Genomic DNA, 15,198 nt, shown 5'->3' with positions numbered 1-15,198 from the left:
ATGGCGGAAGGTGAAGGAAGAGCAAAGGGATGTCTTACCTGGCAGCAGGCAAAAGAACTTGTGCGGGGAACTCCCATTTAAAGAACCATCAGATCTCCTGAGACTTATTCACTACCAGAAGAACAGCATAGGGGAAACTGCCCCCATGATTCAATTATCTCCACCTTGCCCTGCCCTTGACACGTGGGGATTATTACAATTCAAGGTGAGATTTGGGTGGGGCCACAGCCAAACCATATCAGGGTTATACCTTTTGCAATTTTGTATTCCTTATATGATGCACAAAGGGGACATAAACATTTTGTTAGCCAGTGAACTCACAGGAATACTAAATGTTAATATGCAATCCATTTGTAGCCCCAGCTTGTCTGCCAATACTTAGCCTGATGTTCAGTAATTTGTTCTGATTCTGAATAGTGCTATTTCCACAGACACAAGACTTAGTTTAAAACTCCAGAGAGTATCCTAAATGAGTTTCAAGCTGTACACGAAAACTCCTATCAGTATTGACCCCCAGACCCAATCAAGCGTAATCTAGACACAAAGCAGCTCTGACAATCCAGGAAGCCATGGTTTTTTCTGGAAGTAGTAAAACGATGTATAAAACTGTTGATCTTGTCATCAAGTTTGCTTGAGTTTAAAGCTTGTTTACCGTAGTCCTATAAAACAGGTGAATCCTGCCTTTGGCATATTTTTTGTTTCCAGTTAGTGTTTTGTCTTTCATAAGAATGTCTTATCCCACACTCATTTGATAGCACTTAAGACCCCCCCCAAAAAATGCCAACAGTAATTATTTTCCTCTACAGTTTAAAAATATGTGATTAGGGCTGGGTGCGGTGGCTCACGCCTGTAATCCCAGCACTTTGGGAGGTCAAGGCGGGTGGATCACGAGGTCAGGCGTTCAATACCAGCCTGACCAACATGGTGAAGCCCCGTGTCTACTAAAAATACAAAAATTAGCCGGGCACGGTGGCATGCACCTGTAATCTCAGCTACTCGGGAGGCTTAGGCAGGACAGTCACTTGAACTCGGGAGGTGGAGGTTGCAGTGAGCTGAGATTGTGCCACTGAACTTCAGTCTGGGCGACAGAGCGAGACTCCCATCTCAAAAAAAAAAAGTGATTAGTAGATGAAAAAGTGGCTGCTTGGAGTAGGGAGACTATAGTATTGCTTTTTTTTTAAATTATTATACTTTAAGTTCTGGGGTACATATGCAGAACGTGCAGTTTTGTTACATAGGTATACACGTGCCATGCTGGTTTGCTGCAGCCATCAACTCATCATCTATATTAGGTATTTCTCCTAATGCTATCCCTCCCCTAACCTCCTCCCCACCCCCCCCACCCCCCCGAGACGGGCCCCAGTGTGTGATGTTCCCTTCCCTGTGTCCATGTATTCTCATTGTTCAACCCCCACTCGTGAGTGAGAACATGCGGTGTTTGGTTTTCTGTTCTTGTGTTAGTTTTCTGAGAAACATAGTTTCCAGCTTCATCCATGTCCCTGCAAAGGACATGAACTCATCCTTTTTGTGGCTGCATAGTATTCTGTAGTATATATGTGCCACATTTTCTTTATCTAGTCTATCATTGATGGGCATTTGGGTTGGTTCCAAGTCTTTGCTACTGTGAACAGTGCTGCAATAAACATATGTGTGCTGGATTATAAATCATTCTACTATAAAGCATTGGTTTTATAAAGATAATATGTCTGAAGAAACAATCGTTTAGTATAAAATTACTCCAAAAAATTTTCAAAACCTGTGAACTAATCAGCTTTATTTTAAAATATACAAGTATTTTGAAATGTAGAGTTTAAGGCTGTTGTATTTCTTAAACTCCACACAAAACTGACAAATCCATACCAAATTAATCACCCACAGACTGCCAATTTCATCCACTAATTTAACACTACAGCATTCAGGATAAATTAAAGGATTTAATAGTATAGACAGTTAAAAAAAAAAAGCAGTCATTTGTAACATGCTGCTATAAATAGAACAACCAGTTTATGGATTACTGGTACAAAAAGTTTCAATGGCAAACTTAGAGCTTCCTTAAAACAAACAAAAAAAATCTAGACTGAGTTGAAGCGTTCTCCATCTGGGAAAAAAATGCTCATCTTGTGAATTTTAACACTCAGCCAAATATAAAATCATGTTTTTGAGGGGGACCATCACTGATACTGGGACTTAAGCCAGGCTTTCAAGGTTTGGATTAGGCCGACTGATGCAGGGAAGGGTGGAGGCTGCCAGCAAAGGAAGCAACGACATTCGAAGTTGGGATAACTTGTCAAATGCCAAGGACAATGAGGAGACCTGTTTGTTGGGAGCAGAGTTACATATTAGAATAACAGGATTTAAAGGGAACATTTTTTAAAAGGTATGTTCCAAAGGAAGGTATAGTTGAAAGTACTCTATCCAGTCCAAGAAATTCATATAAATCAGAATTTGGAGAGAATTTTGCTGAGTATCTTTCCAGTGTATACCTTTGCATTTTGTTAAAGGTCACAATCATACCATAGGGGCTTTAGAAATAATGGTAACTTTTTTAAAAAAGGTATAATCACCTCTTATTTATAATGAACAGTTTTAGTTAAAATATTTGGCCAGATGAAAGCTCTTGAGCATCACCACGGACTCTCAGGCTTTACATCTCTGGAGTATTCCTGAGAAAATAGTAAGAAAAAAAAGCAACTTTCATCACTTTTTAGAAGCTCTTTTTCAGAGGTTGTTCAGGCTTTTGGAGATGAAATACACAGGCAATACTGCAGGTAAAGGAAAAACTGAGAGACTGCTTCCCACTTAAGCTAAGTAGGAAGAAAACAAAATGATCTGCTATAAACCGCAAGGTACAACACAACTCAAAAGTGAACAGTGCATAGTATCCTTCGTTAAGTGAAGGAAAAAGTGTGATTACCCACTTGAAGTTCCCATTACATCATGAGTGCAATTCAATTTGGGGAAAATAGTTTAATGTATCTCTCAGAAAAAAATAGTTTATATTTTTCCATCTCAAACAGTGCTTTACGAGGTCCAACGCCACCAAGCGACTTTCATTCTGTCCCATACTGCCGAAAGTGAATCTAAGGCAGGACGGACATCCAGGATGGTGAACTGGTAGTCCTTGTTGACTTCACCACCATCATAATAATCAATCACATATCTAACTTCTGTCCCGCAACGGTTTACGATCCAATCGTGCCTATCAAAAGGCAACTCATACCTGGAATAAAAACATGCCACTGAGTGTTAAAATGCTGCAATACATTTAGTCCCAGTTTAAGCCATGAGAAAGCTCAAGAAGCACATGCAAACACCTGCTCCCAAACACCTAACTGGGGAAGTCAGACCTGAAGAATCACACAGTGAACAGCACTAAGGGAAGATGGCACTGAAGAACTGTGATAAGTCCATATCAGATGACAGCTCATCTGTCTACAAAGGAATAAGGTCAATGGGGAAGAGACCTAAGCCAGGGAGGTCAGCTGAGATACTGCAGAAATGCAGGTGTGAGCAAAAAATCGCAAGTATGCCAGAAAAGAAAGGGAGGATGGCTAAGTGCATAAACTCAAAGACACAGATCATGGGAAGAGTAAGAGGGCAGATCCAAGAACATGGACAATAACTCCATTCAACCCTATGATAAATAGGAAGCAATGTACTACACCCTAATAAATCTGCCCATTAATGGGCAAACCTCAGGGAGAGAAAGACATCTACAGTTGAATATGCATTAAGTTTTGCAAGATGGCACTGCAATTCTTAGACTGGTTTTGGTGTGAAGAGAAAGTTGACCCTGACCTGAAGATGGTGAAACAACACTTCTGCGCTGACACTCACCCCATCCAAGAACGAATTCGTGCCCTTGGTGAATACTCTTTTGCTTTCCCTCCGAACCGGATCAATGATGGACCACAAGGACACTCTCTAGAATTCCCCAAATAAGAAAAGTCTGTTAAAATATTTTCTTTTCTTTGACAAAGATGATGTTCTAATTTTTTAGTAATATCCATTTTTTTTCTGTATACATTTCACATAATATAACATTTACAGAGAAAGGTAAGTTCTAAAATAATTCAAACAACAAGTGCCTATTTGTTAAAAATGTTCCTCTTTCCTTCTGGACTGGGTGCGTTCCATTGCCTCCCCTTCCTTCTGGATATCTACACTGCACTTCGCAGGAGTCAGGAAACAGGGCCTTTCCATTTGGTGGAGGAGGAAAGGCACATTAAAAAAAAAAAAAAAAACGAAAGAAACAGCCTCAAGTATTGTACATCATGCTTCTTTTTGGCACAGCAGCTGGGGTTTTTCAGACAAACAAGAAAATCCTATACTCTTCTTTCATTTCAAACCAACGAACAGCCTTTATGAAGAAAAGAAAATGATGGATTAATCCCTAGAAATGGATTGTAATTAATGTTGGACCAGCTCCTTAATAACTGCACATAAGATGAGGGGTGGCAGAGTCCTAGCTGGCAAACGCACTCTCTCTATCCGCAGACCCCTGCTGAGGACTCTCTAGGTGCCAGCCCTCTGTGGGCACCAGGGTATAGCAGTGCCAACAAGACCCTCTGAGCCCTGTCCTCGTGGAGTTCACAGCCCACCTACAGGCTAGACAGACGGCTGTTACCGAGACAGAGGGAGTGGTGGCCAAGTCAGGAGGCCACCTATATTGTTAGCTGCTCCCATGGATAACAAGATAGGTGTCTAAGTAAGTGGGAGGGAGAAAAATTTCCAAAGTATAAAGGACTTCTATTTGAGGACTTATGAGTTACTTTTCTTCTCCTTTTAGGAACTACTCCTCTCCTTAACATCTCTTCTCAAGAGGGTCACAGGCAAAAAGGTAAACTCAATCTAGGCAAAACTTTCTTCTGGAGATCATAGCATGAGTTTTTAAATGGTCTACTTAATTTTGACAGAAAATAACTGGAGACGGAATTGAAACTGACAAACTGAAATTCCCTTTTCTCTCTTCTCTTTGCTCCATAATCACACAAGTAATTAGCAGGTGGTCTTAATTAGAACACACTTTCAAAGTAGGTCACTGCAAACACTTGTGGCTCCTCTCAGGCCAGAGATTACTGAGGGCAACATGGTTGCAGTTGTTCCCCTCTCACGTGTGAGGCCCAGCCTGTGACAGCCAGGGAGTGCAACCAATGAACTTCAGAGTGCAAATATTAAAAACAAACAAAACACCTTAAAAAATCATTAAGTGGACTTTAGCCAAGAAATTAATTAATCACATTGTGCAATGAATTTAAAACCACTGTTTATGACATAATCTGGCTCAAACCAGCAGCATATGCAGTGCTCTAGATACACCCAGTCTAGGCACCACCCGAAACAGACTAAGTCTGACATCCTGCGGGTGGGACCCAGCATGCTGGGTTTTAACAAACCTTCCCCATGATCCTGATGCACGCTCCAGTGTGAGAACCACTACTCTCAACAGACTGAAGTCCTGTCTCCTTTAACACACACAGCTGCATTTACCTATTCTCCTTGAGAAAAAGGGCTCTGAGTTAAGACATCTCTTTGTGTTTAGTCCTAATGGGGATTCAATAAATGCTATTGAGGGAACAAAAATGTCTCTCCCACCTCCCTTGGGGCAGATGGCATTTTAGCATCTCCCTTCCCACATGCTCTGCTTTCAAAGGGCTGTAATGCTCCTTCTGCTGAGAGGCAGGGTCTCTGTCCCCTCCCCTTGAATCTGGGCAGGCTCCTGACACTTTGGGACTTCCCAGGCTGGGTCAGAAAAGGAGATAGAGATGTTTTTGGAACTCTAGCTATTGGAACCTAGCCACCATATGACGAAGCTGAAACAGCCATATTCAGAGGCCATGACCACTCGCCAGAGGAGTAAACGAGCAGGCCGTCAGAAGACTCTAGCCCATGGCTCGGAAGCCATCCTGACCACTGAGTCTTCGCAGCTGAGGCCCCAGACATCAAGGAACAGAGACAAGCCATCCTTGCCCTGTCCTTGGCGTACCCAGACCCACTGAATCCACAAGCCTAATAAAATGGTTGCTATTTTTCAACTAAGAAGGGTGGCCTGTCATGCAACAACTGTCACTGAGCCATGCCTGCTACATAAAATGTTTTATTAGAACAAATGATTTGAATGTTAAAACTCTAGAAAGCTGATATGAAATAAGAAAGATGCTTGAAAGATTTAAGATCTCAAACATACTTACGCAGCATGAAGGGCTTCCCACTTCAAAATCTCCTTCCAAGCCTGCTCGTTATTCTGATTGTGAATTCTAATGATATTATACATATCCTTCTGACTGATATCCTCATCCTTCCACTTCCACCTAGGAAAGAACATTTGCTAAAATTTGACAACTGTTCCTGATAATGCCATAAAGCTAATCCACATATTTTCATAAGATGATTTATTCAACATTCCCCTTTGAGAAAGAACTAAGAATGCTCATTTTCTTTGAATTTAACAGATCTAAGGCTCATTTTCAAGATTTACCCATGATCATGGAGCAGCACTATAAATCCAAAGCTACTACAGAAGCATTAAAAACAAATATAAAAGGTTCACCTTAGTCTCATTTTACTGAGTCACAGTAAACCAGACTTACAGAATCATCTATTTTTAAGGTGACATTTGTTCAGACAGTACCACTGATCAATGATCCCCTAACTTTTTCTAAACATTTTATCTAATAGTGTTTTCAGTTTTTTAAAAAACCTATTACTAGCTGTGATGGTTAATTTTATGTGTCAACCTGACTATGCCACAGGATGCCCAGACATTTGGTCAAACATTATGCTGGGTGTTGTCTGTCAGGGTGTTTTTGAATGTAAGTAACATTCTAATCAGTAGGCTAAGTGAAGCAGACTGCCCTCCCTACTCCGTGTGGGTGGGTCACATCTGATCAGTTGCAAACCTGAATGACAAAAAGGCTGACCCTTCCATGAGTAAGAGGGAAGGCCTTCTGCATGACTGCTTGAGCTGGGACATTGGACTTTTCCTGCCTTTGGACTTAAACTGAAACATCAGTTCTTCTTGCATCTTGAGACCGCTGGCTTTCAGACCAGAAGTGTGCCATTGACTCTCCTGGGTCTCCAGCTTGCTGACTACAGATCTTGGGACTCCTCAGCTTTATATAATTGTGTAAGTCAATTCCCTACAATAAATATCTTCCTGCCTTCCTTGTCTCCTGCCCCCCTACACATATCCTATTGGTTCTGTTTCTCTTGAGAACCCTGATTTAATACACTGGTCTTGCACTTACATTCTGACAGGTGTGAAAAAATCAGGTGATTATAAACTGATTAATACATAAAAATGTACTATATTGTTTTGAAGGTAAAAAATCTCTTTAGCATATAACTCTTGGATATTCTGACAAGAAATTTTTATCTTAAATAATATGTTCACTCACCCTTTCTTTAACATTGCATTCCAGAACATCTGCTCGGACGGGTAAACCCACTTTTTCTCTGAATCTGCTCTCGGAATGGATGACTCTTCTCTGACAGTAGACAATGCAAATGGCTGATCTGGAGCTGGTGTTTGATTGGGTGGTGGCATCTAAATAAAATAAACAGATTTGCTTTTATAGGATATAAAGTAAAAGGCAATATAATTAACTACTTCCTGGAAAGCAATACATCACACAAAAAGCACAGATTACTTATTAAATCAGTGACATCAAAATTTCAGACTTCTCAGATAATTTGAAGAGTCACATTACTGAAGTTGTGTTTCTTCATTGATTAAGTTCTCAAATATGGTAAACACTGTGGTTAAATTTTTGGCCTCTTTCTCCTTTGAACAAATTTAGAAGTAATGTCACCAAGGAATAAGAAGTAGAAACTAATGCCACGATCTTCGGGCATTTCTAAAAACCTTATGACAAGCTTTTCAAAAATGACTATTCATTCTCTGGGGAAAACTCTCATAGCATACATGTACAGCACTGCTTTTTTAAAAAAATATTCTCAGATTTTTTAGGTTTCTGCTTATGCTTCATCCCTTAGGCAAAATATACTACAGATGAGTCTTTGCATCTCAACGCTGCAAGGTCAGAAGGTGCGAAGAATCCCTTCTCCCAGACATGTGGGTCACCAATACTGTTATGCTAGCACTTAGCCTTAGCCAGGGTCTCTCATCCGTGGCACTATTGACATTTGGAGCTGGACAATTTTTAGTTATGGTGGTCTAAGCACTGCAGGATGTTTACCAGGATATTTGCCTGAGGGGCAAAATCACCCAAGGTTGGGAATGACTGGCCTTGAACTTTCTGTGTTAGAAGTATAAAGGATTTCCTAGTAAACATTAATTAAAAGTCTCCATCACAACAAGGTCCTCAGTTAGAATACCGACAGCAGGAAGGGCTATGTGTAGTAGGCACTGCAGAATATTCTACCTGCATTATCACCACAGTGTGTTTAAGAACACGGTCTGAGGTGGATAAGGATTCAGTTTTGGCTCTGCCATTTCCTAGCTGGTGATGTGGGATGAATGACTCCTTCACTGTCAGTATCTTTAGCTCTGAAATGGGGACACTAAGAATACTGGCTGCACAGAGTTGTTATGAGGATTAAAGGCGAGAATGTAGGGTGCTTAGCTTAAATGCTGGAAAAGTGACCAAAAGAGGCTGGTCTGAGTACAGCAGTGTTTACGACTAATTGATCACAACCAGCTACAGATTTCTTTGTTCCTTCTCCTCTCCCACTGCTTCAGTTGCCTAGCCTTGAATAAAAAATTTTTAAAAAGTGACCACAAGAAAAGTTAGCTGTTATTCACATTCTCACTACATATCATGATCCCATGGGGTAAGTGTCTAGGTCTCTAAGATTCCAAAAGGCCCATGTTCTGAACCACTCACCTATTAGAGATCATCTAGGCCAGTGGTCTGCCAGGGGCTTCGGATAATGCTGCCTGTCGCTGCTTTCATGCTACAGAGAAAGCAGCAGCAGCAGAACTGGGTAGTGTGACAGAGACCCTATGGCCCACAGAACCAAATATATTTACTACCTGGCCCTTTACAGAAGCAGTTTGCCATTGACCTCTGGTGTAAATATTTGAAGGCCTATGTGCAAGATAATCTTGGTGCATTGTTGAAAACTTTATTTTCAAAAACAGGCAGTGGGCCATAGTTTGTTGATTCCTGAGGTGGACGCTGCTATTGTATCCCCCACGCCCTTTCTTTTCCAGACTAAATATTTCTAGTTTCTTTACATGCTGTCTGGTTCGCTAAAATTTCTATTCTTGATAATCCCGTGGCCCTCTAAGGTATATGCCTGAGCCTCCCTTTAAAACATGATTCCATACTTTAGACCACAATTTCTGATGCTATCACAAAATGTAGTGATGTCACATCAACCTTGCCCTCACTTCTCAAAGGCATTAAATTTGCTGGCAGTCACATGACAGTGAACCACCCTAGTGACTCGGGCAGGTTGGCACCCTATTGTACCTGAAGAAGTTCCCCAATCATGTAATGTGTCTACAAAGTTTCCCCAGACCAAAAATACCTTAACTAACTCTAGCTATGGTTCTTACAGAATTTCCCATGTACCACCTAGTAACTGTCCCAGAAGAAAATATTCATTTGGTATGGCTTCTTCCCAGTACAACTATGCTGGCTCCTCATAATCACTCTGTTTTTTTTCCCAGGCACTCCCTGAAACTACACTTACTAACACGTTCTAGATTTTCACTGTAGATGGAATATCTAACCTCTCTGTTTTCAAAGGACAGAAGAATTCATCCTAGCCATTTGCAACTTGTCTTGGGAGTCTGTACAAGCAACCCTGCATAAAAAGCTCCAGAAAGAAAAGATGAGTGTGGATTACCAGATTTGAAGGATCTAGGTTCTCCTTATTCTCAGCCGCAGTGCCCCTAATGGGACACTCCACGTACTCATAGGCGCGTTCCTGGTGGGCAGGCACAGAGTATGTTTTCTTCTCACAGGTTGGGCCAGATGGCTCTGTACTCACTGGACAGCCTGAAATAATCAAGTATAAAAATGGTGTCACCATGAAGGGAGGACATCTAACTCTCTCAACTGGAGCACCAAAGAGCTGAATTTCTGACCAATGATTACCACCACAGGAAAAGCCAGGTTTCTTCTGTTTAAATCTACCAAGAACTGAACTAGCTAACATTCCAAAATCCTAAAGATGAAAAGGTTCTAAAATTTACATTTCCTTTGAAAGAGAAATGAGTACACATTCTCTAATTGTGTCACACCCCCAGCAAAAATAAGCCAAAAAACCTTGGCAGTTGCAAGAGCATGTGTTATCTGTGCCATGGTTTGAGTAACCTGGCTGGATGAGCAGCTGGGGAGCTGTTAGAGGAACCTAAGTGGGGACCAGCCACATTTCACAGGGTCTCCTTGACTTTCCATTCACTAGTTCCAGAGAAGCCCAGACCCAATCAGGACATAGTTGCAATCCAGGCTTTCATTACTGATGCATTATCTCAGGTACAAGGAACGGGAGGGGAAAATGAACAGAGGAGACATCACAGAGGCTATTGCAAAAAAATCTGAATGCCACTCTGCTTTGTCTCAAGACTGAAACAAGGCACAGGAAAACCACGTGGCCTAAAGCCTATTCCCATCAGTCAATCGCAAGAGTTTAACAGGAAAAGGTAGACAATAAAGAAAATATTCCACAACGCATACGGGATCAAGATGCCCATTACGAGGGAAGGTCTGAGCCTAATGAGATGAGCAATAGCAAGGACTATGCCCAAAGACCCAGGATGCTGATCACAATTAGTGGGGGACTGGGAAACTGGTTCAGAGAATGAGCAGGCACTTGGAGAGCTGCGACACAGAAGACAACTGCTCATGTAATGCAATCTTGGCCTCAGGCAGCAGCAGCAGCAGCAACTACAGCAATACACATGAAAAAGCTGAGTTTGCTTTAGTGAAAGCAAACTTCCCTGCACTTCTCCTCCCAAGCCCTCATTTCCTGGTGCCCTGTGCCATTGCCCACTTTAGGGGTGAAGGAAGACTTGCTATGCCTTTCCTCTCTACCACTGAAAGCACCAATCCTTTCCAAGTCATAGATCCCAGCTGGGTGTTACAAAGAAAATAACATTTCAACTTTTCACGTCATATAACCTGTAGCCCCTTCGATCTCCTATAGACACCCACATTTATTAATGTAGTAAGTCTGGCAGCTCTCCAAGATATACGGCAAATGAAATAAAACCAAAGTAAGGGTTCTAGGATCTCCCTGAGGACACTCAGAACAGGAGCACACCTGCTTTGGCTGATCTGTCTCAATTCTTCCTGTACAAAGAAACCCCAGAACACTGTCTGTCCTTGTCCAAGGTCACAGAACTTTTGCTGGCTTTGCCACTTACTATGTGACTTGGAGCATCAGTTACTCCAAGTCTTAGTTTCCTTGACTATAAAATAGGGAGAAAACTGACCACATAGCTTATGAAGATGAGAATGTAAGCTCCATCAGGCAAAGCTCCATTTTGTATGATGTTATTCTCTTGTGCAGAAACAAACAAAATCCAGCAGTGCTTGGTACAGAATGGGCAGTGACCTCTCAGAATAGGCTGGCTGACTGAAGAAATGAATAACAGCGCAGCATTAGTACTCAGTAAGCACACCATGTTGCTTCTGCCCTTCACGACTTACTGATTCAAGCCACGCTTTAATGTGAACAATCTAAAGTAGACATGAATGAATTAAAAATGAAAGACAGCTTTTCTATTTTCATTTTCTTATCTAAAGAATGGACAGCAAGCCCGTTAGGTGATGGCTTACTTTTATATATGAGAATACTGAAATGGCTATACGAGCAAAGGTTATTTATTAAGACAGCTAGATCTAGACTAAGGTTTCTCAACCTTGGCCCTCTTGATATTTGGGGCCAGCTGATTCTTTGTTGGGGGGCTGTTCTGTACATTGTAGGATGTTTAGGAGCACTCCTGCCCTCTATTCACTTTCCTCTCAGTTGTGACAACCAAAAATGCCTCCAGATGTTGGCAAATGTCCCCTGTGGGAAGGGGGGATTGCCCCCCTCCAGTTAAGAACCACTGACATAGGCACAAGTAAACTCTGGGAAGTTGGGGCTGGTTTAGAGTACTCACTACGTTCTCATGTACTATCTCAATCATCATGACAGGCCTGTGAATCATTATTATATCTTCATCTTACAGATGACAGACTGAGGCTAACAGAGTTAACTTGTTTAGAGTCACAAACCTCAATAAGACGCAAAATAAGGACCAGACCCAGGGTGCCTGACTCCCATGCCTACCAGCCTCAGCAGCATACTACACTGCCTCTTCCTTTAGAGCCTTTCAAGAGTTTTTTTAAGACACAGTCTCACTCTGTCACCCAGGCCGGAGTGCAGTGGCACAATCTTGGCTCACTGCAACCTCGGCCTCCCAGGCGATCCTGCCCACCTCAACCTCCAAAGTCGCTGGTACTACGAGCACCCACCACCACGTCTGGCTAATGTTTGTAATTTTTTGTAGAGGGAGGTTTTTGCCATGTTGCCCAGGCTGGTCTCGAACTCCTGAGCTCAAGCAATCCACCCACCTCGGCCTCCCAAAGTGCTGTCACAGGCGTGAACCACCGCGCCCAGCTGTGAATTATCTTTTGTTTTTATTTTCTAGGCAAAGGGCCCATTACCTTTCATTTTCCCTTCATGCATCGGGCATCCTGAAGGTGGGGACGCTGAAGCATTTGAGGCCTGAACTGCAACAGCAGGAGCAGATGGAGACAAACCCATGGTTGGAAACAGTGTTGACTCCAAACAATTTTAAATTTCCACCTGCCAAAACAAAGAGACAGATTAATGTCTCTGGACTCAGACTATTCTCTCGTTAGTCCTAATCTGGTCAACCCTTGTTCCTCCTCTTTGTCATCCCATGGGCATCTACCAGGCAGGGTACTAACTTCGAAGGACAGCTTTAATATATCGCCCCCTTAGGGAAATACAGTGAAACCTAGGCCAACCTCTGGGGGCACGTATCTAAGGCAGTGAGGATTTTGGGACTGAGGTGAGGCAGTCGCTGAGAAACCACGTCAGAGCCAGGAGGTACAGGCCTGAGGCGGGGGTGGGGCGAGGGTTTCCTAGGAGTGGTGACCCGGGTGGAGGAGGGGAGGCCCATTGAGCCTAGACTTGACCCCCATCCCCAGAGCCTTAGCGAGGGGCTGGGGTCCGGGAAGGGTACGGCGCATGAATAGGAATTCGAAGAAACTAAGGGACACCAGAGGTCGAGGAGCTGCCAAGTATCTTCCCCACACCGTCCCGGCGCTTGCCCACCTGCTCCAGCCCGCGGTCCCCAGACCAAACCGGCCGCGGCCAGCCTGCCCTTCTGCACCTAAGCCCTCCCCCGGGCTGTTCCGGGAGGCCGGTACCGCCTTCAGTCGCCAACCCGAACCCAGAGCAGCAATGACTTCCCGCCGCCGCCGCCGCCTTCCTCTCGCTCGGTCACTGCTGTGGCCGCGGTCACCGCCGGCGTTCTCACGCACCCCTACTTCCTTTTTAGAAGGCGGGACTTCCGGGCACGCGGGAGGCGGGCTGAAGAGTAATATTTTCCGTCAATCACGGAGAGCGGCTTCCGTCCCCTCCTCGCCTCGGCCTGTAACCGCTGCGGGGGCCGCTCTCTGGGCCCGCCCCTCCAGGCCAGGAGCCTTTTTCAAAATGCCGGCGGTGGCAGGGAAGGTTGTCTGGTCCAGAGGCTTCCCTAGGGTGAAGAGCTCTACTATGTATGCTTTATGCGGCAGAGGGAGTGCTTTGGAGGAGTTTTTAAATTTCTGTTTTTTTAAAAAATCTTATCCCATCGGTTTTAATTGTAGCAATGATTCAAGAAACGTTGGTAGGTGCCCATAACTTTGGTGGTGGAGATCCAAAAGTGAACAAGACAGTGTTCTGGCTGCTAAGTTCTTCTTAACTGGGTATGTGATTTTGAATGTCTATATTTTCATTTACCTCCAACAGAAATTTAGCCTTTTCTTCCATCAGGGATGTAGGTAACAAATCCTAGTACTATTAGCTGTATGTGGCACTAATAAACATTACAGATAAATTATGTCACATATGGTTGTTGTGCCTGTCTCAAAATATCATCCATCCACTACTTTGAAATTAAGGTAATTTGATCTTGTTACTTAAAGTGTTAATAAAGAAACATATATCTTTCTATATAACTATAGTGGCTCTGTGAAATACGTCCAGATGCCCCCTGGTGCAGGAAGTGTTGGGGGCTCACAGCTTTCAGCTGAGTCTCCAGGAATTGTCCTCTGCCTAAGAGAATTGCCTCACACAAAATCACTTTCCCTCCTTGGGGATGGTCTGCATCCTATGAGGGTCTCTGCAAGGGCACATAAGTCCAGGCCCCTAGCCCCAAGGGGGACAACTCAGAAGGGCCATCCCAGCAGCAGAACTGCCTACAGGATAGCCCAAGGATTCCATTTCAACTATCACAGCTCAACTTCTCTCTTTACCCACAATTCTTTTGTCCCTCCCACAATTCCCTTTCACTCCCGCAATTCTGTTTTGTTACCCACAATTCTGTCTCCCACAATTCTCAGTTCTTTCCACAACCTTCTGTCTCTCCCACAATTCCTTATTTCTCCCACAATCCCATGTCACTCCCAAAATTCTATTCCTTCCCACAATTCATTTTTCTGTCCCACAATTCCTTGTCTTGCTCACAATTCTCTTGTTTCTCCCATGATTCCCTGTGTCTCCCACAATTCACTTTTCTGTCCCACGATTCCCTATCTTGCCCGTAATTCTATTGTTTTTCCCACAATTTGCTGGGTTTCCCAGCAAGCCTTTATTCCTACAAATTCTTGTATCTCTCAAATTTCTATTTCCCACAGTTCCATTCCTCCCACAGTTCTCTGTCTTTTCCATCATTCCCTATGACTCTGTCTCTCACAATTCCTCAAAATTATTCATTTCCACAATGTTCTGTTCATTCACAATACTCTGTTCATATTCCCCAGTCTCTCCCATAATTCCCCATTATCTCTCATAATTCTGTTCTTTCACAATATTCTTTTTCATGATTTCCTTTCTCCCGCAATTCTCCCTTCATTCTCATAATTATTCTGTCTCTCCCACAACACTGTATTCTCTACCATGGTTCCCTGTATCTCCCAGAACTCTCTGTTCTCTCCCCCAATTTCCTGTCTCTCCCTGAGTTCTGTGTTCTCCCACAATTCCCTGTGTCTCCCATAATTCCATGTT

General features: G+C 43.1%; 2 protein-coding genes across 4 annotated transcripts in view; one reads left to right on the top strand and one right to left on the bottom strand.

The window, feature by feature from the left end:
• Positions 1–1,746: 1,746 nt before the first annotated feature.
• HCCS (holocytochrome c synthase (cytochrome c heme-lyase)) lies at positions 1,747–13,502 on the bottom strand. Of its 3 annotated transcripts, none has more exons than XM_002831377.5 (7): positions 13,264–13,502; positions 12,627–12,768; positions 9,817–9,968; positions 7,398–7,546; positions 6,192–6,311; positions 3,838–3,924; positions 1,747–3,220 (listed from the first exon to the last, which is right to left on the bottom strand). In XM_002831377.5, the coding sequence occupies exons 2-7, from the start codon at positions 12,724–12,726 to the stop codon at positions 3,022–3,024; spliced, it is 807 nt and encodes a 268-aa protein (XP_002831423.1). In that variant the 5' UTR covers positions 12,727–12,768; positions 13,264–13,502; the 3' UTR covers positions 1,747–3,021. The 3 variants fall into 3 exon arrangements, with proteins under 3 accessions (XP_002831423.1, XP_002831421.1, XP_002831422.1); XM_002831375.6 differs by having other exon boundaries at positions 13,359–13,502; XM_002831376.6 differs by having other exon boundaries at positions 13,322–13,487.
• A 131-nt stretch (positions 13,503–13,633) lies between these two features.
• MID1 (midline 1) overlaps positions 13,634–15,198 on the top strand; it is a 654,743-nt gene continuing 653,178 nt past the window's right edge. Inside the window, exon 1 of the mRNA XM_063721012.1 lies at positions 13,634–13,898. The gene's annotated coding sequence lies outside the window, so the exon portion shown is untranslated. The remainder of the gene's footprint in view (positions 13,899–15,198) is intronic.

The sequence above is a fragment of the Pongo abelii genome, chromosome X (genome assembly GCF_028885655.2).
Source record: "Pongo abelii isolate AG06213 chromosome X, NHGRI_mPonAbe1-v2.0_pri, whole genome shotgun sequence".
Lineage (NCBI taxonomy): Eukaryota > Metazoa > Chordata > Mammalia > Primates > Hominidae > Pongo > Pongo abelii.
Note: the sequence above shows the minus strand (reverse complement) of the source record. Positions and strands in the feature narration are given on the sequence as shown.